The sequence below is a fragment of the Benincasa hispida genome, chromosome 3 (genome assembly GCF_027475165.1).
Source record: "Benincasa hispida cultivar pf3 chromosome 3, pf3_genome.v1.1, whole genome shotgun sequence".
Taxonomy (NCBI): Eukaryota; Viridiplantae; Streptophyta; class Magnoliopsida; order Cucurbitales; family Cucurbitaceae; genus Benincasa; species Benincasa hispida.
The window spans coordinates 26,164,876-26,186,648 of NC_143480.1; the positions used below are offsets into that span (position 1 = coordinate 26,164,876).

General features: G+C 34.1%; 3 protein-coding genes and 1 non-coding gene across 4 annotated transcripts; 3 read left to right on the forward strand and 1 right to left on the reverse strand.

The window, feature by feature from the left end:
- Positions 1 to 3,036: 3,036 nt before the first annotated feature.
- Positions 3,037 to 6,039, forward strand: LOC120073199 (Haloacid dehalogenase-like hydrolase (HAD) superfamily protein). Its single transcript, XM_039025882.2, has 11 exons — positions 3,037 to 3,620; positions 3,721 to 3,814; positions 4,157 to 4,201; positions 4,300 to 4,350; positions 4,666 to 4,740; positions 4,825 to 4,858; positions 5,192 to 5,247; positions 5,344 to 5,403; positions 5,510 to 5,569; positions 5,708 to 5,754; positions 5,844 to 6,039. The coding sequence occupies exons 1-11, from the start codon at positions 3,262 to 3,264 to the stop codon at positions 5,890 to 5,892; spliced, it is 930 nt and encodes a 309-aa protein (XP_038881810.2). The 5' UTR covers positions 3,037 to 3,261; the 3' UTR covers positions 5,893 to 6,039.
- A 144-nt stretch (positions 6,040 to 6,183) lies between these two features.
- Positions 6,184 to 9,037, forward strand: LOC120073198 (linamarin synthase 2-like). Its single transcript, XM_039025880.2, has 2 exons — positions 6,184 to 7,605; positions 7,844 to 9,037. Exons 1-2 carry the CDS (start codon positions 7,098 to 7,100, stop codon positions 8,770 to 8,772), a joined length of 1,437 nt encoding a protein of 478 aa, XP_038881808.1. The 5' UTR covers positions 6,184 to 7,097; the 3' UTR covers positions 8,773 to 9,037.
- Positions 9,038 to 12,601: 3,564 nt separating this feature from the next.
- TRNAY-GUA (transfer RNA tyrosine (anticodon GUA)) lies at positions 12,602 to 12,693 on the forward strand. Its single transcript is given in 2 exon segments — positions 12,602 to 12,638; positions 12,658 to 12,693. It is a non-coding gene; the product is annotated as a tRNA-Tyr (tRNA).
- A 4,143-nt stretch (positions 12,694 to 16,836) lies between these two features.
- LOC120073849 (uncharacterized) lies at positions 16,837 to 18,974 on the reverse strand. The gene is made up of 4 exons (XM_039026730.2): positions 17,955 to 18,974; positions 17,601 to 17,693; positions 17,441 to 17,508; positions 16,837 to 17,286 (listed from the first exon to the last, which is right to left on the reverse strand). Exons 1-4 carry the CDS (start codon positions 18,579 to 18,581, stop codon positions 17,121 to 17,123), a joined length of 954 nt encoding a protein of 317 aa, XP_038882658.1. The 5' UTR covers positions 18,582 to 18,974; the 3' UTR covers positions 16,837 to 17,120.
- Positions 18,975 to 21,773: the final 2,799 nt, after the last annotated feature.

The following is a 21,773-nucleotide window of genomic DNA, read 5'->3' on the forward strand; positions in this document are numbered from 1 at the left end:
CCAAAATAGCAAAATTTAATCATCTTTCCCTTCTCTGTCTTCTCCCTTATCGTCTTCCTTCTTCTCCTTTTCTGTCTTTGGTTCGATTTCAGTATCTCTCTCTAATCCATACACTTTATTCTTCTTTTTCAGTCCGCAAACTCTCTCTTTATCCCACGCACTCTAACGTCCAGCAGCTACCACACTCATGCCCAACCGTCAATTCACTACCATTTGGGTCTACATCGTCGATCTGGTTGTACGTTGTTGTCGGTGAGTTGATTTTTCTCTCTCTACCCGATTCACTCTCTCTCTTCCTTTAACTCTTAGATTCGTGTAACCAAATCCTCGTTGTCGCTGTCTTATCGCTGCCAACACTAGAGTTCGTCGAATTTTTTGTCGTTAGGGGTAAGATGTCACAACTCTTCCCAAATTACCCTCTTAACCTGAGAAGGGATGTGAAGACAATAGTTGACAACCCTCTTATGACAATTACTGTCTAACTTGTACTAATGAACCTCTATCCTTAGCACCTGTTGACCTGATAACAGTTAAGAAGCTTATAATAATTACATATATCATCTCATCTTTCACTTAACTAAACAGGTGCTACCGTACATAAAATTCACATCCATTATATTACAGTCATTCAGTTAACAAACATTTACACACAAAACCTTTGAATCCAAAATTCTACCAAAAAATCTCAAGACATGAACAAATATAATTAGGGTTTAAAACATGACAAGTGGACCACCTAAACTTCAAATTACTGGAGATTTTTTATAGTGACTGATTGACAGATCTACTCAACTTTAGCACATTGACCGCTACTTGGGAAGAGAAAACATTTAAAAGAATGAGATTAAAATGTCTAGTGAGTGACTATCTAAAACAAAACATGCTTCAACATAAATAATATAGACGTGGTTCTTCATAAAATATTTACATAATCATTTTCAGGGATGGGAGATAAAATTGAAAACATGAAATCATATCATATATGAAAACCCTGAAGTGAGCTCACTATTATCCTATAAAGCACCTTTACCCCTCTGCTTGAACATATGAGAGAGCCTTTTTGCTCAATCCCTAATAACTTGAGTTAAGAGAGAGTCATTTTGCTCGATCCCTAATAACCTGAGTTGAGAGAGAGCCCTTTTGCTTAGAGATCCCTAATAACATCGATAATAACCTGAGTTTAGAGGTTTACACAAGATTTTGGGCATTTTGGATTAATTTTGTTTGGTTCTTGAACACCCATTAAGTTTTTAGTATTAAAATTAATTTACCCATGAAGATGGATGCTAGATTTAAGTTTTGTTGCTTTTAGATAGTTGTTATAGACATTGTTATCAATGTCTATCATAGATAGACGCTGATTGAAGTCTATCGTATCTATCAGAGATAGAAACTGATAGAAGTTTATCATTGATACTATTAGTTATAGAAACTAATAAAAGTTCATCACTGATAGAAATCTATCAGTGTCTATGAATGATAGAAACTGATAAAAGTCTATCATTGATACTATTAATGATAGAAACTGATAGAAGCCTATCATTGATACTATAGTGATAGAAACTAATACAAGTATATTACTAATAGACGCTGATAAAAGTCTATCAGTGTTTATCGATATTTCTTTTTTCTACTATTTCCGTAATAATTCAATATTTTTCTATATATGAAAATTTATTTTCAAATGTTGTACCCTTTGTACTGAAAAAAAGAAAAAGAAAAAGAAAAAGAAAAAGAATACCGTACCCTAATACAATAAAAGTGACTAAGAAAATATTGGGAATAAAAGTAGTCAATTTCAATCATTCAAATTTTATATATATTAAAAAACCATTCAAAATTTATCAACGAACTTTTGATGAAGAATATATGCTTTGATGAGTTAGGTCTAAGTCATATCAATATGTTATTTATTTATTTATTTGTCTTTTTAGTATAACAATGGAGGAAGTGAGGATCAAACCTACAACTTCTAGATATGAAGAACATGTTAATTATCGTTGAGTTAAATTATTTTGACTCAAATTAACATTTTATTGATGATGTTAAAGACTATAAATAAATAAAATCATTGAAGAAACATATATGAAAATTTTAAGGATTTAAATAGTAAATAAATATGGGAACTTGAGCACATTACACCAACTACGGAAAAAAAAAATTCGATAGTTCAATCCTCAACTATCACTGTTAAATGAAAAAGACAATGATTACGTACAACCTCCCATCCGACCCTCATTTATTATATTATATAGTAGAAAGATAATTATTCTTTTTTTACAAGCAAAATTGTTTGTCACATGTCAAATCTTAATGAGTAAACTAGATGAGTTGTACAAAAATAGGTACAATATAAGTCTAAGTATTTTTGTAAAAAAATCTTAATTAAAATTGTAATTTAAAGGATAATTTAACATGCTTAGAACAATTTGTCAAATGGATTAGAGTGCAATGAAAAAATGAGGTTAGATTGCTATCTTCTCAAATGTTTGATATGCGTGCCCAATCACAGGTGTATAGGGTATGCCTTTGACATGATACCCACATGAGAGTGTTACTATAACTATAACACCATTTATCATCTTCTACCAAATCCAAAGTTAAACATCTTCCACTTGCTAACATCAACATAGATGTAAGCTTGTAATACCAATCTCGTAATCTAAATCTCGATTTTTCATATATTAAAGATAGAAAAAATCACCCACTTTATATTGTGAGCAAAGTTTAAAATGTTGATGTCAACAGAAATATCAAGGTCTTAATTTTACAAAAATTTTGATGGAAATATCGATTTCGATTGATATTTCTAAAAAAATTATAAAAATTAAATATTCAATTAAAATTAATAAATAAACAACTTATGATTTTCAAACAAGGTAATACGTCTATTATTTATGCTAGTAGTATTTTGATGATTATTTTGTGTGTTTTGTACGATTTTTTGAAAATATCAATTCACCTCTAACATCGATGTCAAATTTATACAAATGTGAAATATCGATCAAAATAACGACGTAAATTAAGAAAAAAAATAATGAAACCCATAACTAAAATTATTATCATATCCACCTAAAAGCTCAGAGCATTGTGAGAGAGAGGGCTCATCGCTCACCAATAATCCCTTCATAGTGAACTTGTGACCAAGTGATAAGAGTAGAAGAGGAACAGATTCATTGTTGAGGTCTATAACGGTTGCAAAATCCGTTAAGTTGCCGGGAGCATTCCGCGCCACAGAAACTCAGAGTCTGTCTCAGAGCAATGGCGAGCATCACTACAATGCTCGTTCGTCCCAATCTAATGCCCTCTTCTTCCGATCTGGTTTCCCCTCCTCTCCGTCGATCTCTTCCTCCCGCAGCTATCCGCTTCCGGACCTCCAGAAAATCCACCACTCATAAACGTTTCCCCCTTTCAGTCTCAGCTGCTTTACAAGCTCTAATATTCGACTGCGATGGGGTGATCCTTGAGTCCGAGCACTTGCACCGCCAAGCATATAACGATGCGTTTGCACATTTTGACGTTCGTTGTCCGAATTCGACGTCAGAGCCTCTTAATTGGAGCATCGAGTTCTACGACGAGCTCCAGAACCGCATTGGTGGCGGTAAACCTAAAATGCGATGGTATTGTTCTCGTTTTATCATTTCTACTGTTATTGTTAGTAATATGTTTTGTGTTTGTTCACGGCGGCTTATTGGTGGTTTGTGTTTTGGCATCCGTTAGGTACTTCAAGGAGAATGGATGGCCATCTTCAACGATCTTCGAGAAGGCTCCGGAAGATGATGAGGACAGAGCAAAGTTGATTGATATTCTTCAGGCATATTCATTATTTCCTTACTTACATTGATACTGTTGTTATCTTGAAGTGATGCTGATGTAATTATCCTTTGGCCACTAGGCTATGCGCGCATCCTTATTTTGTGTTAGTTTAATATAATGGGCTATCTTAGTATCTGATTCTTTTTATGCTAGATTAGTATGGTACATATGTAATGTTCAAGCGTACTTGTGCATTCCAAGGAAAATATTAGTATTGGCATAGGCTTATCTGTTTAAACTGATATATTGCTTCGAAGGCTGTGATCCTTAAGCAAGTTCGTGACACACTTTGTGCTTTGATTCTCTGAGATTTTATGATGCCCTTTCTTTGATCTTGTAGGATTGGAAAACGGAAAGATACAAAGAAATAATCAAATCTGGAACTGTAAGCAAATAATTAGGCTTCATTGATATCATTTATGCAACTTTTACAAATTGCGGTTCTTGAATGGCTTGTAACACAGATTGCTTTCACTCTACCAGGTGAATCCCAGGCCTGGAGTACTAAGATTGATGGATGAGGCAAAGTCTGCCGTAAGTAATTGAAGTTAGCAATCTCATGCTTTTTCTTTGTATGAAGTTCCAAAATTTGAATTATCTTATCTCATTTGGGAAGATATCATCTTACAATTACCTACTACTGTTTTTTTGCTTAATATCATCTATGGTGGTTCAATCCCTAAAACATGTGCCAATGAGTTGGCGCATTTCTCTGTTCATTTCATCATTAACCTATTTTATAATATTTCTTTGCGTCATCTCATTTAATCTGTACGTGTGTCATTGACTCATTACTTAATTTTCTTCTGCATATGAATATTTAAGGTAAAATATTATAATGTTTTGTAGGGCAGGAAACTTGCTGTATGCTCTGCAGCTACCAAAAGTTCAGTTATTCTTTGCCTTGAAAATCTTATTGGAATTGTAAGCCTTCAGACTTTGTTTAATATATTCAGAATCAAATTGTCCTTATCGAGGTAATTATTTAATGTGCTTCTCTGATTTTAGGATCGGTTTCAAAATCTTGATTGCTTCCTTGCTGGTAAGCTTACTGCTTTTCTCGTGTAATACTTTCTCATGGTATGTATGACTACCGTGCACTATTCTTGTCCATTACATGAAGTATGCCTAATAAAAAGCAAGGACAAAACTGAAAGCATGTGGGTGAGGGTGATAAGCTTGAAAGAATATATTAGAGCCTTTGCTGTAGGATAATTGAATGTCCATCCATGCAGTGAGTGAATTACAAACGGTTTCCTTTGTCCTGTTTTATAGCCGATAGGTTTGCCTTAAAAATCAACGATGATATCCATTTGTTTCTGTTCAGTTGGTCCTGCTAGTCAATTGATTTTTAGATTGTTTTGTTTATTTGTAGGTGATGATGTGAAGGAAAAGAAGCCTGATCCATCCATTTATATAACAGCTTCAAAAGTAACTAATACGTAGTTAATGACTTCCAAAACTTCTCTTCACATGTAGCGGGAATGCATTGTTATTTTAACTGTAACGTATTCCTAATCCTTGCAGAAGCTGGGCGTGTCAGAAAAAGATTGTCTAGTGGTTGAGGACAGTGTCATTGGCTTGCAGGTATATCAATTGTCCTTTAGCTATTATGTTATCAATTGAGAACTTCAAGAATGAAAACCAAAATTTCTATATAAAAATCATCTCAAAACTTTGTTTGCATTTTTAGGCTGCTACAAAGGCTGGAATGCAGTGTGTCATAACCTACACAACTTCCACAGCTAACCAGGTAAGAATGTGCTGCGAAGGTTATGTGTTATGTTCCCAGACGCCTAATAGAATCGAATGCATTCTGTTTTCCCTTGTCTGAAATCTTAGCCAAGTATATCCCTGATGGGCTGACACTATCTCAATTTATTGAAATTAGGATTTTAAAGAAGCGATAGCAACCTATCCAGACTTGAGTGACGTAAGGTACGTAAGCTAAGTTTCTCTATCACGTTTTCTTCTCCATTTAATCACTTGCCATAATTCTAATTTCTACCTTGGCACCATAAATGCAGATTGAAGGACTTAGACTCTCTACTACAAAACGTTGCCACGACAAGATAGAAAGTTGGTCACAACACTGAATTGATTAGAAAACCAAGAGCTTCCATGAAATTTTTTGCTGCTGATATTGTTTTGGCATTTCCACATCGTACAGGTGTACATGTATATTTGAATGGCAAGATTTAATAATAAATATATTTTTTCCAATCATCTTCCGTAATAGGAAAGTATACATTTTGAATGCACTGCCAGAAGAGGCATCATAAGATGCCGTTGTTTAGGCATTGTCTGTTGGTCGACGGTCAAGTTTGGTTGATGCAAGAGGAGCTGGATTTGTCAACCTTCTCAGGTGCCCAACTAATTCTCCTTCTTGCATATACTTATCAGGCATTTGACTTTTCCAATTTTATTGCTTTAAGATCTCAAGTGAATGCATGGTGTTTTTAGTGGCTAACTGTACAAGCCATATCAAGTTCTGGAGTAGTAGCAAGTCCATATCAGATTGTCATGGTTTCACTTTCCTTCTGTTCCTGTTTTCTCCCATCATTTTCTTTTCTTTTTTTTTGGTGAGAAAGAGGACTGAGAATGGGGCTTGATTGGTGGTGGACCTGGTGGTATATCAATAACAGAAAGCTGTTCAACTGAATTAACAAATGATGAAGCCGCGAATTTAATGGAAGAGGGCTGGAAACTAGATATAATACTCTACGTTTCTCCCGGAATCCTCGGCCAGCGTAACAGCAAATTTTATTGACTCATAACCGAAGAATTAGACTCGTATGGCCCAAATACCGTCCATTCCCAGCGTGGCGTTTAAGTATCCACCGCATGGGTCTTGGTGCAGGATAAAACCGCATGCCATCTGGCTGATATGATTTATGCAGCCTTGAGTCGATATATCATAGTTGCATTGATAAAATTCAGTTGAACTCAAGATGATTATCATCAGGACTTATGGTACGTTGGTAAATAATTCATCACTACAAGGACAAAAGTATCTGGACCCTAACTTTGGTTTATCTATGCCTTTTGCGGCACACGTATTGTCTCGAGTATGTGGAAGAGACAAGAATGGACTAGATGGGATTATTTAATTCGATGTTCTAGGGAAAACAATGGTGGAAGAAGACTTTGCTTATTCGTATAATCCATTCAATCCTTGTCGTCAAATTGACACATGGCCTGATGAATTATTATACTATGATAACACGAAGCATAGTTCTTCGAAATTGAGCTCTTGAATTTTTTCATCTTCGTTGATCGAGATGAGCAAGTCAGTGGCCGATAAACCTCATGCAGTGTGCATCCCATATCCAGAGCAAGGGCACACGTTGCCTCTTCTGCAATTAGCCAAGCTTCTCCATTCAACTGGTTTCCACATAACCTTTGTCATCCCCGAGTTCTATCACGACCACATAAAACAGTCCCATGGACCTAATTTCGTGAAAGGCTTGTCCGATTTTCAATTCCGGACCATACCAGACGGGTTGCCTCCATCTGAACGTAAAGCCTCCCCAGATGTTCCGACGCTCTGTGATTCAACTAGGAGAAATCTTTTGAACCCATTCAAACAGTTGGTGGCTGGGTTGAATTCTTCGGTGGAGGTGCCTTCAGTGACTTGTATAATTGCTGATGGGGTCTTGAGCTTTGCTATAAAAGCTGCTGAGGAGCTGGGGATTCCAGAGATTCAGTTTTGGACTGCTTCTGCTTGTGGCTTCATGGGGTATCTGCATTTTGATGAGCTTGTTCGAAGAGGAATTTTGCCGTTCAAAGGTATATGAACTTTCCTGGAGCTTTTACAGTTTTATCATGTATTGTCATTCCCATAATTTGATATAGTGGTACTAAACTAGTTAAAAATTTGTTGATGATTATTGTTTGGTAAATGTTAGATATAATATAACCAAGGACGTATTGCGTTTGAATTTGACCAGGACAAAAAACTATTATCTTATCTGTAAATCCTGCTTTAAACTTATTTATCCCTGATAATGACCATATTTTTTACCAGATGAAACATTTTTGAGTGATGGTTCACTTGACACTTCCGTCGATTGGATCCCGGGAATGAAAAACATCCGCCTGAGAGACCTCCCAAGCTTCATCAGAACTACAAACATAGATGACACAATGTTTGATTTCATGGGGTCGGAAGCCCGAAACTGCATGAGATCTTCTGCTATCATCTTCAACACATTCGACGAGCTTGAACATGATGTGTTAGAAGCAATTTCAGCAAAGTTTCCCCAAATATACACAATTGGTCCCTTATCCTTGCTAAGCAGAGAAGCTACTGAAAGCCATTTGAAGCCATTAAGGTTGAGTGTGTGGAAGGAAGACCAGCAATGCCTGGAGTGGCTCGATACACAGGCCCCCAAATCTGTTGTATATGTAAGTTTTGGCTGCATAACCACGATAACAGACCAAAAGTTACGAGAATTTGCATGGGGACTGGCAGAGAGTAAGCAGTCATTTTTGTGGGTACTGAGGCCTGACATGGTATTGGGTGATTCCGCTATTTTACCTGAAGATTTCTTAGAAGAGACGAAGAACCGGGGATTTCTAACAAGTTGGTGTCCGCAAGAGCAAGTTCTGGCACACCCATCGGTTGGGGCTTTTTTGACTCACTGTGGTTGGAATTCTACTTTGGAAGCCTTATGTGGGGGTGTGCCATTGATTTGCTGGCCATTCTTTGCAGATCAACAACCAAATACTCGATATGCTTGCGTCAATTGGGGGATTGGCATGGAATTGAACAACGACGTAAGACGCATAGACATTATAGCAATTCTGAAGGAAATTATGGAAGGAGGCAAAGGCACGGAGTTGCGGCAAAATGCTGTTGAGTGGAAAAAGAGAGCAGATAAAGCAACTGCTATCGGTGGTTCATCCTATAGTAATTTCAATAGGTTGATTAAGGAACTCTTTCATGCTAGGTAGTTAGCTTATGCTAATTAGTCATGAAGAGAAAAACACTGCAGAGGTTAGTTTATATTTGCCGTTGGATTACGATCCAGATTTTTCACGCTTTGCACGCAACCAATTGTTTTTGCAAATGGGGAATGTTCATTTCATTGCCCTTACGCTCAGTACAGTGCATTGAAAAATGTAAACAACAGCGAATGTGTTGTCACGAGGCCATTACATTGGTCTCATTTTCGTAACAATTGAATGTAGGTTTGGAAATCTTCCTCTTCTTTCATAACCACTTGTGTAAATTCGAGATACTTTCACAATTTTTCTTTTATACTAAAAATGTTTCAAAATGGTAAGTCATGTTGTAGTGACTTCACCCAATAATTCCTTGTTCTCTCTCCTAGGGTTATCTTCTTGGAACTGTCATTACGAGGAGTTGTTCTGTCTTCAGTTGCACAACATGATGCAGAAAGAAAGTTTCTTCATTAGCTGCTCTCCGTCTTCTTAGCCCTTAGGTCATAAATAAATATTACTCATTTCCTTAAGAAAGAAATTAAAGATTCGATAATGTTAGTTGTCAGAAAACAAATGGCGTAACATCATATGTTCCGTGCCCTAGCATAAAAATTCAGAATTAAGAAATCAAAGTAGAAAGTGGGCAATAGTTTAGGGACAATAATTGCGAAAGGACAAAAAAAAAAAAAAAAAAAAAAAAAAAAAAAACCTTATTAGTTCCCGAATTTTCTAAAATAAGTGTGTTTGATCTAATTATTCATTTTAGTCATAAGTTTTCAATAATAGGTTTAAAAAGTTCTCTTCATTAAAATTAACAAATCTGTCAAAATAGATTATTTAAATGTTGACGTGACTTGTTGACTAAGTTGATGATTGGATTATTTATTTTTAATTTTTATTTAAAAAGTACTTTCTAAAAAAAATCTCATACTTTATGACCTAATTGAGATTCTAAGACACAATGAAACGTCTTGTTCAAACCAACCCTTGCGAAAAAAACTATTCTTCATTGGATCAATGAAGCTTCATCCAACGCTGAAACTTCAACGACTGATGAACGCCTGCTGATTTTGACCAATTTCGAGTAAAAGCAGATCAATATTTATCGTTGTTCATTGTCTAGGCGAAGCATGTTGATCACCACAATCTACATTTTTTTTTCCGATGCTTCGACTACCCTTCCATTTGTTCAGTGTTCAATAACCTACTATTAGAGATAAGTGAAAATAACATACACAATTATTTTAAGGCCTTGTTGTGACTTTTGTTTTCAGTTTGGTTTAAAATTTGGTGCTTGAAATTTTAGGATAAAACTACAATGATTCCTAATACTTTTCTAACCAATAAGAAAAGTCATATGTTGATGTTCGGAATTTTTTATTGCAGATCTATGATTTATTCGATATCAGATTTCACTTCAATGAAAATTATTTTTCATCCTATAATAGTGTACAGTGGGGGGGGAAAAGAGATAATTATGAGGGGGAAAGAGATAATTATGAAGAATTTAGAAACTGATATGTTGTTGAGTTGAAGTCAATAATGAATAAAAATGAGATACACAACTCAAAATTTTTTTAATATGTAAAACCGGGACTTACTCTTCAAACTGGAATGATACCCATATTCACGGACGATGATATTTTGGAGATGGTTTCTTTAGTTAGTGACAAAAGGATGATGCATGTGTATGTTGAACACGATCCAAATGAGAAAGCCTTTGATATTGAACACTCTAATGCAGAAGATAGAATTTACTTAATTGATATGCACAATAACTTTGATTTTGTATAGCAGTAAGACCATTTTGTTATGGTCTGAATTAAAGTTTGTTCTTTTATTGCAAAAGAAGAAAATTTCAAAGACAGCTCAATACATTTTGACTTGTACATATATTTCAATTTCAGTACATTTTGTTAACATCCAAAGTATACCATTCAAATATCGTTAAAACTACGATAACAATCCAATGAATCTTCTTCGTCTAACTCGAGCTTCACGAAAAATAAACTCAACTTCATGTCATTTCTGTCTTTTGTCTCTTGAAGTTACTTCACGAGACGAACCTCACGAAAAATGAACTCAACTTCACGTCATTTCTGTATTTTGTCCCATGAAGTTTGTCTTGTGAAGTTCACGAGAAATGAACTCAACGAACTCAACTTCACTCTTTTGTCTCGCGAAGTTCGTCTGTGAAGTTACTTCACAAGATAAACTTCACGAGCAATGAATTCAACGAATTCAACTTCACTCTTTTGTCTCGCGAAGTTCGTCTGTGAAGTTACTTCATAAGACGAACTTCACGAGAATGAATGAACTCAACTTCATGTCATTTCTGTCTTTTGTCTTGTGAAGTTCATCTCGTGAAATTATTTCACGAGACGAACTTCACGAAACAAATCACAGAACACACCAGCAATAACTTTCCCACGAGACAAACCACGCTCAATCCGAATCCATATAAGAGTTTCAGTGGTTAGAATTAGATTTAATCCACCCGAGAATCTACCCATTAATCCAAAATTTTAGTCTCTAAAATGTATTTAGATAGTTCAAACTCACAAATTGAAATTTATAGGCTATGGAGAATTTGATTTTAGACCATTTGTGGTCAGTGAACAAGCAATGAACAAAGAACAAGCGTATTGTGGATCGTATGCATCTCTGATACTCGTGCCAGTGAACGAGCGATAAGCAAACAGAAAATAAGATTTTTTGGATTTTGTGTTCACGTTGTTAGTTGTTTTAGGGCTCAAATTGGTTTTTTTTTTTTTTTTTTTTTACTTTTCAAAAAATTTAAATCCAAATCGTCAACTTAGTCAGTAAACCACATCAATATATAAATAATCTACTTGGACAAATAATGATTAATTTGAAACTTCAGAGACCAAACACACCTATTCTAAAAAATTTGGACTAAAAAAAATATTTTCCCCTTAAATATAATTTTGAAATTTTATAACAATTGAATCTTCTAACCATTCTCTTAATTTCCGTATATGTTGTCTAAAATTAATTCTTTTAACATTTGTGGTCTTGTATATACTCTTTATCTTAAATGTTGCAAAATGAATAAATCATCCCTCAATTATAAGTCTAATTAGTTGAATTGTTGTGATTTAATTCAATCTTTATTTATCTCTATAAAATTTGGAAATTATAGTATTGATCATTTTATATATATATATATATATATATATATATATATGTCAAAGTGAGTATAACTTAATTCACATACGAGTGTGTTAGTAACATAAAGTCTATGGTTCGAATCTCCCTATCTATAATTGTACTAAAAAAAAATTTATTTTCATGTTGATGTTGAGCATGAACTACCATCATAATTTAAGAAAACAAGAAGTAAGAAAAATGGTCTGTGTACAAATAGTTGGGTGTTTTGTGAAATTTACAATATTTAAGATTTTAATTGCAAGAATTATGTAAGTAAGGAGTTCTTAATTATATTAAAAGTTCTAGCGTGTAATTATAGTAACAATCTCAGATTGAAGTTCTAAGCATCTATATTTCAAAGATAGAAAATTGAACACTATAAAATTGATAAAAAATAAGAAGATTAAAAAAAAAAAAAATCAATTATTTATTAATTTATTTTGGTGGTGGTGGTGGTTGTGTTGTGCCGGCCCTTTTTTTGTCTCTCTTTTATTTTTTAAGCAGGACGTGACCGTCGTTTGTGATGGAAGTGTTGCTGACCTTTACTCAATTAAAAACTACAATCATCTCTGTTTCTATTTATTTAGTTATTTTAATCGTACTTTCTTGCATCTTTTCATTGCAAAATTTTGAAATTTATTATTAATGCTATTTGAATAACAACGATCCGACCTTAGCTCAGTTGGTAGAGCGGAGGACTGTAGTTGGTCACATTAGCCAGAAATCCTTAGGTCGCTGGTTCGAATCCGGCAGGTCGGATTTTTTTTTCCCCTCCTTTCTTTTTTCTTTCTTTCCTCAAAATTATGCCTGATTTACAATTTCATTTTTAAGTCCATTAAGTTTTAAACTTGCTTTAAAAAAACATAATTAAGAGGATGATCAAAATGATTAATCTTAAACTCAGGGCTAATCTTTTAGTTAAAAAAATATTTTTGTCCTTAGACTTTTATTGGAGTAAAAATTTAGTTTTTGAACTTTAATCGAGAATGTTTTAATTCTTGAAATTTTAAATTTATAATAATTTAATCCTTAAAATCAATTATTAAGAGGTTAAATTATTACAAAATTTGAAAGTGCAGAGATTAAATAATATCAACTAAAGTTCAAAAAATAAATTGTTATTTTTATGAAAGTTTAGTGTCCAAAAATATTTTTTAACCTATAATTTTAAAAATTAAGAATAAGAATAGAACCAACTCAAAAACTTTAGAAACTAAAATAAAACTTCATGAAATTTTAGGACCATTATTTTAATCGTGGAGTCTTTCCCCTTCCACTTCATTCATTTCATATATTTTTATTTTTAACTTTGTGTACGTTTTAACTATATTTTTGAGCTTTTAAGTTTTGTTTTAAAAAACCCTCAAGAGTGAATGTGCTAAAAAAAACCTCTTATCCCTTAGAAGATGTACTGTATGTTATATATACATCAATTATCTTGTCAATTTACATGTGGAATTGTAAATATGGACACCCTTCTAATTTGTACACAATAATTGACGTGTAAATGTCATATTTCAATGGGAAAAACTCTTAAGATGTATTTTTTGTATCAAATTTCAAAGTTTAAAGATGATAATTTGTAAAGTTACGATATTATAAAAAAAATTAAGATGTAATTTGCACATATATATACACACACACATTAGACAAACAACAAAAGACAAACCCAAACCAATCACTCCCCTTCAAGCAAAAAGGAAATTGATAAGATATGCAAACACGTCGAATTTCATGTCAATTGGAATTCAGATGGGTGTCTATGTTGGTGAGTGACCGTTTGTCACATTTCATATGTATAGGTGGCAAAGAGGAAAATGTTCAAAATGTACTATAGGGGGAGCCATGGTGTCAACTCTTCACTACCCTTGGGCCTTATGGCCTAAGTGGAATTGAAACTTGAGCATTCCTTAAAGCTGATCATAATCATGGGTGAATCATGGTGCCGCACGATAGGAGAAGTACGACCATGAAATTTAGTATCAGAGCCACTCTTTTTTAGTGGAGTTGGATAAGACAGAGAGAAAGAAACCCAAGGGTGAATTGAAGACTTCACAATTGCATCAAGAGTGCTAGTTTGGCAAGACAGATGTGAGTCAGTATCAAAGACAATGTGTGGGTTGAAGGAAGATTTCGCCATTGAGGGAAACCTGTCTCGTCAGGAAGTAAGAACCAAGCTCATTTGCCAAGAGTTTGGGTATTCCGTAAGAAGAAGCACAAAAGGTGTACTAGGTAGGATGCCTTTGAAAAAACCATTACCACCAGAGGGATAGTGCTATTGGTTACAAGAAGAAGAACTGAGGGTTAGAGAGAAATGCATCGATCAAGTGCATTTGTGTATCAAGAATCTGTATGGACGAACATCATGGCTGGCAGAGCCAAGTGCTTGGGAAGCAACTTGCAAGAATGAGTTGTTGTCTTGTGAGAATGCTCCCTTTATGTGGAGTACGTGTGTCCCTTAAGTCATTCCACATGCCTAAGTGAGGTGTCTTTACAATTGTTGGGGCCAGTGTGTTGGGATTGGTGTCCTAATTCTCCCGGAGTCTCGTTGTTTTGTAAAGATACACATTGTTTAATGAATAAAATAATTGTTATTTAATTTTGGCATTTACTTATATCCAATAAACAAAGCTCCTTGGTTATCTTATGTGAACTTAAGCATGTATATGTGATATACAAGTAAATCATGCCTTAAGTGATAACCTAAATAGGTCTGTAGTACAAAGATTAAGGTGGGATACCTGATCCTGGTGACACTACGGATACGGCCCTCTTTGTAGAGGTTTACAAGTGTTGGTAGATCTTGACCATTCATGTGGAGACGTACGAGCGGGGGTGTCCTATACAAAGAGTTTGTATAAGATTTGGACCACAAGATGACTAGATTCTGTATATAACGCCGTTGATACTAGAGACTTGCATCTCACCTAAACGACCATAGGTGACACGACCTCAATTCTGATTAGTATGGGTGAGAGTGGCCAGATTGCCAACTCAACATGCCTACCTTTTTGGGGACTTGTCTGATCTGGGAGCTGGAAACTCAATCTACAAGATGGAATTTACTCATTTTCCGAAGCAGGAATAAGTAGAGAGATTGCTCCCTTAAAGACTGATTCTGGGGCTTGAACATAGTGGCCACAACTTCTCTTTAGAAGAGAAGACTCAGTCATAGTAGGACTATGACTTATATTCATTAGAGGAATCAGTGGTACTTAAGGAGACAAATATAACTATAGGGGCATAATAGTTATTGGCCTAACTGTACTTACGAGCGATCTATGAAGGGTTGTCGCACTACTGATTGGTTAAAATGGACACATAATATATCTGTAGTAAAGAGAGTGCAGCTGTCAGTCTTTAGTGGAGTGCCTGGCAGTTAATGGATGGTGGATCCCGTGACTAAAGAGTTTAATCAGTTATTCACGTACCGTTGGAGCTTGGAGCTACAGGTTCATAAGGTCCCCTTGGTAGCTCAATGGATTCAATTAAGGATCAGTTCTTGGTGTTGATTTGAAATATTCAAATTGACAAGAGTTATTTTGATTATATATGATATAATCGGTATGATGTATACATCTAGTGGAGGATTGATGTAAATGAGATTTACATTAAGTACCATGGAATAGAAAAAGAACTATGATTTATATGTTTCATGAGATGAAATATTAAAACTATAGGTTATAAATATAGTATGATAAGTTGGTTATCATTTATATTTATAATAATATTAATTATTGGATAATTAATTATTTTTCTTTAATAACCAAATGAATGGGTGGTTATTGGATTCATGGTAACTGTGAGTTTAAAAGAAAAATGGTTTTCCTAATTTTAGAATGATTTACAAACTGTTGAAAAGTTTTCGTAAAAAGTTTTTTGAGTTTTCTCTCTCGGGCAAAAGAAACTCATGTAGTCGTTAAGTAAATACGGATTTACTAAATGACGGCTAGGGCGAGCTAAACGATCATGCAGTGGGGAGCTAAACGATCGCACAATATTTACTAAACGATCGCATAGTTTTACTAGACGATCGCTTGCCCAAAATAAATGATCAAGTAGTGTCTGTAGGCGACAGACCGAGCTAAACAATGAGCTAAACGATCCCATAGCTTTTGCTAGACGGTCACTTAGATTTATCTAAACGATTGGGCATCGACCTATACGATAGGTCTCCACCATCTCCCACTTGCCCAATGGTGTACACGATCGGTGTTTCCTCCTTCGTCTGTCTCATACCAAGTCCGAACAGAGTCCACCCTCTAGATTCTACATGATTAATTACCAAACAATTGCTAATTTCCTGAAGTCTATTATGACTGACATTTCTGTTGGCAATGAAAGATGATTTGTTCCATGCTACTTGACTTTGAGTATTTTCATGCCATTAGAGCCAGGAGAAGAGAGAAACAAGGTTGGATTGTCTTGAAAGCTGGCATTAGCAAAAGCGTATGACAAATTTGAATGGAGATATCTTAGGGAGGTTATGAAGTCTTTGGTTTCAATCATGGTTGGATTTCTCTTGTCATGAGATGTGTCAATGGAATCCCTAGAGGGAGATTTTGGATTTCAGAGGGCTGCGGCAAGGAGATCCTCTCTCACCGTACCTATTTCTTTTGTGTGCCAAGGGGTTCTCAGTACGTCTAGATAGAGAAGTTATTAACTCTATCATCTTTGGTATTCAATTAAATAAAAATTATCTTATTTTTTCTCATCTCCTTTGTTGATGATAGTGTTTTCTTTTTCATTGACTCGATGCAGGAGTCTCTCACTGTTAAATAAATTATGAACGATTACGAGTTAGCGTCGGGGCAACGCTTGCAATAGTCTAAAGTCCTCTTCATTTAATATTTCTATTTAAAATTCTAAGAAACAAGATAATGATAATCAAATAAAGCGTCATATCCAAAATACTTTCTAATATTTCTTCATTTCTTTAAGACCACTTAACGCCTGAAAAGTATTAATATTTCCGTCAACAACACACGTGAACAGTTGTACTGTCGTTGTTTCCCAGGAATCTTGACACAACTCAAATTTTCACTACGATAAAACTTCATTACATTAAATTAATTATAAGTTGATAATAAATACACACTAATTTTATAAACATAAAAGCAGCAGCAGCAGCAGCAGAGAAATTGAAAACTCCGGGGAAGATCCATTTTCAATTTCTGTATTAACTCTCACTCAGATTTAAGGTCACTTTGGTGGTGAATTTTGGCCTTGGTTGAAGGGATAGAATCAACAAGGAAACACTGAATAAGCTTGTTCATCTCCTTTGGCTTCTCTATATTTAAAGCATGCCCTGCTTTCTTTATAACCACTAGTTCTGCACTATCACCTATGTGCCTGTACAAATCAATACCAAAATTCAAGAGATTATCCACAAAACCCACAGAAGTGGAAAGGAAGACCAACTAAATTTCCAGTATAGAGAGAGATAATGATAACAGAACTATGAGGAATCTTATATAAGTAAACAAATTATGTTCATTAGATTCACCTTTTTAATCTGTGTGCCAATTCCATAGGGAATACCAAGTCTTTCTCTCCCCATATTATAAGTGTAGGCTGTGTCAAATGTTAATCATCTCATCAGAACAGGGGAACAAAATTTAAAAGGAAATCAAAACTCTGAAACCTTCTATAATGAGAGAAATTACCTGAGTAATCTTGGGAAGATTAGACAATTTCCTTTCCTTGTGTAATGCTTGAATCAGCTCCTTCTTTTGTTCACGGTACTCAGTACACAATTCCTGCAGTAAAATCAAATGACATTTTAAACTAAGCTGTTTACTCACTGTTGTGTAAACTCGTTTCAGATCACTGCTTGTCACAACAACTCACAAACAGATAACAAAGAAAGACATAAATTTAATAGAAACCCATTTACAAGATACAAATGATAGTCCCCATCGTTCCATCGTTCCATCGTTCAACATGTCAAGGCAAAAAAAAAAAAAAAAAAAAAAAAAACGACGAATAAACGGAAGAAAATGAAGTGAATCATTACTTACATCGATAAGGTCATTAACCAAGCAAGAGGGTCCAATTCTAATAGGCTTAAAAAACGCAATTTGTATCATTTCCTTCAATTTCTCAGGCGATTGAGGAAGCAAAACGCTCACTGCTTCATCCACAGACTTCACTTGGAACATCCCATCTTCCATATCTTGATCTTCCAAGCAAACCCCAGTACAACAAAGCACCAATTTCTCCATTCTATCAGGAAACTGTGCGGCCATGCTATAAGCCACAAATCCACCATAGCTTATCCCTACGGCGTTTGTAGTCCGTACACCGTGGGCATCCAAAACCGCCATGACGGAGCGAGCCTGAAACGCCTCGGAACGATCGGAGAGAGTGGTGTAGGATTCACCAAAGAAGACCAAATCGGGGACATAGATGTTGAAATGGGCGATGAGTGGGCGGGCGAATTGATTCCATTGCCACATTGCGTTTGCTCCCATGCCATGGATTAGAACCAAATTGGGCTTCGTTTGTTTGGGGTTTTTGGGAATCCAGCAGTGCATGACGGTGCCGTTGCCGAGATCTGTGGTGGCAGATTTAAGACCCACTCTGGAAAAACAGGAACGGTACCACGAATCCATGATCGATCCGTATCTGAAACACTGGCCGGCCATTGTAATGGGAGATTCGAGTATCGAAATAACCCAATTGAAGAACAGGAACAAGTTGAATTGCTGAAATTTTTGTTTTGTGGGAAATGGAATTTAGATACAAACGGATAAGCTGAGGAAATTTAGTATCGGGAAATTTGAGTTGAGACTGGGATTGAGTGGGAGTTGGCAGAAAGTTTAAGTGACCATTATATAGAACAGAGATAAATCAGACCCATCATATTTTTTAATTTTTATTTAAAACAGCCATTAGACTCGTTAAAAACTTTTAATATTTTTATTTCTAGAAAATATGGATTAAACGCCTATAATATTACTAAGTTAGAATATTAGGTCTCTCAAGAAAAAAAAATGAAAAACGAAAAGAAAGTTCGAATATTAGGTCAAAGCAACCATGTTCAGCAGAAATTTTAATTACTTCAATAAATAACAAATCCATTTAGGTTTTTTTTTTTTCTTTTTTTCTTTTTTTGAAAAAAAACTTATTCTTATGCATACGAATGGACTACACAAACACAAGCTTTTCTGCAATAGACTTGTTATTAAAACTGAGTCAAATATCTCTTAAGAATATTGATGGCCAATCACTAAAATTTTCAACTATTTAGATTAATTAATATGAAATAAAATTAAAATAAAACACATTTATTTGATACAATTTGTATATAAAATTAAATTCTTTAAACAAAACATATGAATATAGACTAGAAGAGAGTCATAGTTAGATAAGGTCATTACTTTTGGGTCAAACAAATTCATTAATTACAAAATTAGAGCCTTCAAATGTCATCAATATTTTAATTTAATATCGTTACATGATTCTTTTTTCTAATAATACAATTTACTTCCTATATAAGCTAAAATAATGATACCTTTAATTTTTTTAAAAAATGAATGTGTTATTTATTATAAAAGTAATTAAATTTTCTACTGAACATGGCCTACTTTGTGTTTTAGACCAATATAGTGCAAACCAACATGTGACAGAGACATGTATTTATAATGAAAAATAGTAAAAAAAGTAAATAAATAAAACTAACCGTTAAAATGGAAGAGAATCAAGGTCTCCAGGTCAAATGTTTGATTTTGACTATTTGTTTCAAAATATTTGCAATAAATTAAACAATCTAAAATATTAATTAGTACTTTCTATTAATTTCCTACAGTTGTTTACGCAACAATAATAAAATTGTTTGAGTGTTTTTGAACTGGAAAACATCATTAAAAAATTAGAACCAAATTCTACAAACTTAAAAATTGACTTCAACAGAGTTTCCAGATGCATCATGTATGTAACAACGTCAAAGTTATTAGCAAAATGAACAGTTCATTCATTAAATTCTAAGTTTCTAGAATGAAGAATTTGTTCCATTTTTTGGTTGTTCAACTCCACGAGTCATATAAATGAATGGTTATGTTTGTTGCTAATTTAGTTTGTGAGAGATAAAATGCAATCAAGAAAGGGAAATAACAGACCTTTTCTTTAGCCGTCTTAACTTGCAAACAGGTGTAGTTTCTCTTTTCATAGTCGTGCACGAATGGAAAATTATCAAGGAGTTGGAAGTAAGAGTTTTTGAATTCTACTCGTTTAATTCAAGTAGTTAGTGGTATTTTATATAATTAACTCATTACACTATGTATTTTGTGAATTCACAACTCTCCAGATTTCACAACTACGCCCCTTGTACTAAACACCCATTTGTTAACACCATAAATTTATCTTCATAAATACTAGTGAACTCCACATTAATATCACTTGTACACAAGAACACCTTCTATCATAACTCAGGCAACACCTAAATATTTATATATTCCTAAATATATTCTTGTGAATGGCGCTTGAATCGAGTCCCAAAAGATGTTTACAAGAAAGAGGAATCTACTTTTTGGTTAATTCCTTCCTTGCTTTCCTTCCAATACTACAACAAAATGAACTTTTAATGACATATAAACAATAACAAAAATAGGTAGGAGAGAGATAAAACAGTCATTAAAGTCAAAATCATACGTTTTTTTGTGGGAAAGAATGGAGTTTTTCGGATTTTTATGATAGTTTTTTCATATCATTAATTTATGAATGAAAGTAATAATCATTAAATGTAGGAAAACAAAAACGCACGATTGTGATGGGAAGAGACAAATTTTTTTGGATCTTTTGACTATTATGACAGTTTTATTTGTGTCACCAATTTAAAACCAGATTTAACCATTAACAAAGACTGATAGTTCTTTAAAATCATTAAATTAAAAGAAAATAGAATTGTTTTGGTGAAAAACATGAGAATTTTGGATTTGTAGTTTCTTATAATTGTTTTTTAGTGTCGTTAATGTATGATTTCAATTAATTATCATTAAAAAGCAATGGACAAAAAAACTAGTTATAGTGTTAGGTTAATTATAAATTAAAAAAAAATATTAATAGCACTTAGTAAATATTTATTTTGAAACTAAATTTGTGTAATTCAATTATATAAACCAAAATAGACTTAAGCTTACTCATCATTTGGGACTGAGCTTGTAATAGTAAAAATAAATGGGTTGACTAGACAAATGGTAAAATTTAAAGTTTCATTTGGAAAAATAATAATATTTTTAAAATTGTGAAAATGAAAAAATTGAACTAAATAATAAAAAATAAATGCAAAATTGTCAAAACTACCCTTACTTAAAAAAAGACCCAACGTTCATATATTGAGTTTGAAAGTTTCTAAACCATTCAAAAAACAACAATATACTATAACTAAAACAATTCCCACGGTAAACGATGTAGCCTACCAAACTTCAAATCTACACCTACCTGATATGATTTTTACAGAAACCAAGGCGTGCATTCAAAATACAAAAAAAATCTAAAAAACACAAAGAACTCTTATCCCACCAACAAAAGAAATTAGGGATTTTTGACTTTTTTTAGCCGAAATCAAGACACACCGAAAGCGTGAAGAACAAAATCACTTTCTGTTCGAGCGACCAACTATAAAACCTCTCTGCTCAGGTGCCACACCACAAAATTTCTTTACCCACCGTGAGGAGAATTTGTTCCATTGTGGCAACACTGACGAATAGATTGGAAAATCCCTTCCATTGTTGCATGGTAAGTGATAGTAAATCATGGGTGAAACTTTCACCTTCTCATATATACTCTTCTCTAAGCCTCGTTTATCCATTTAAAGGACATCCAAACTGACACTATTG

Excerpts from the sequence above, each read along its gene's own strand:
- LOC120073849 (XM_039026730.2), bottom strand. The coding sequence starts at position 18,581 with ATGGCCGGCCAGTGTTTCAGATACGGATCGATCATGGATTCGTGGTAC. Across the intron at positions 17,509-17,600 it reads ATCTTCCCAAGATTACTCAG|CCTACACTTATAATATGGGG; the intron begins GTAATTTCTCTC and ends CATTTGACACAG. Across the intron at positions 17,287-17,440 it reads TTGGCACACAGATTAAAAAG|GCACATAGGTGATAGTGCAG; the intron begins GTGAATCTAATG and ends TGATTTGTACAG.
- LOC120073199 (XM_039025882.2), top strand. The coding sequence starts at position 3,262 with ATGGCGAGCATCACTACAATGCTCGTTCGTCCCAATCTAATGCCCTCT. Across the intron at positions 3,815-4,156 it reads AGTTGATTGATATTCTTCAG|GATTGGAAAACGGAAAGATA; the intron begins GCATATTCATTA and ends TTGATCTTGTAG. Across the intron at positions 4,351-4,665 it reads TGGATGAGGCAAAGTCTGCC|GGCAGGAAACTTGCTGTATG; the intron begins GTAAGTAATTGA and ends AATGTTTTGTAG.
- LOC120073198 (XM_039025880.2), top strand. The coding sequence starts at position 7,098 with ATGAGCAAGTCAGTGGCCGATAAACCTCATGCAGTGTGCATCCCATAT. Across the intron at positions 7,606-7,843 it reads AGGAATTTTGCCGTTCAAAG|ATGAAACATTTTTGAGTGAT; the intron begins GTATATGAACTT and ends ATTTTTTACCAG.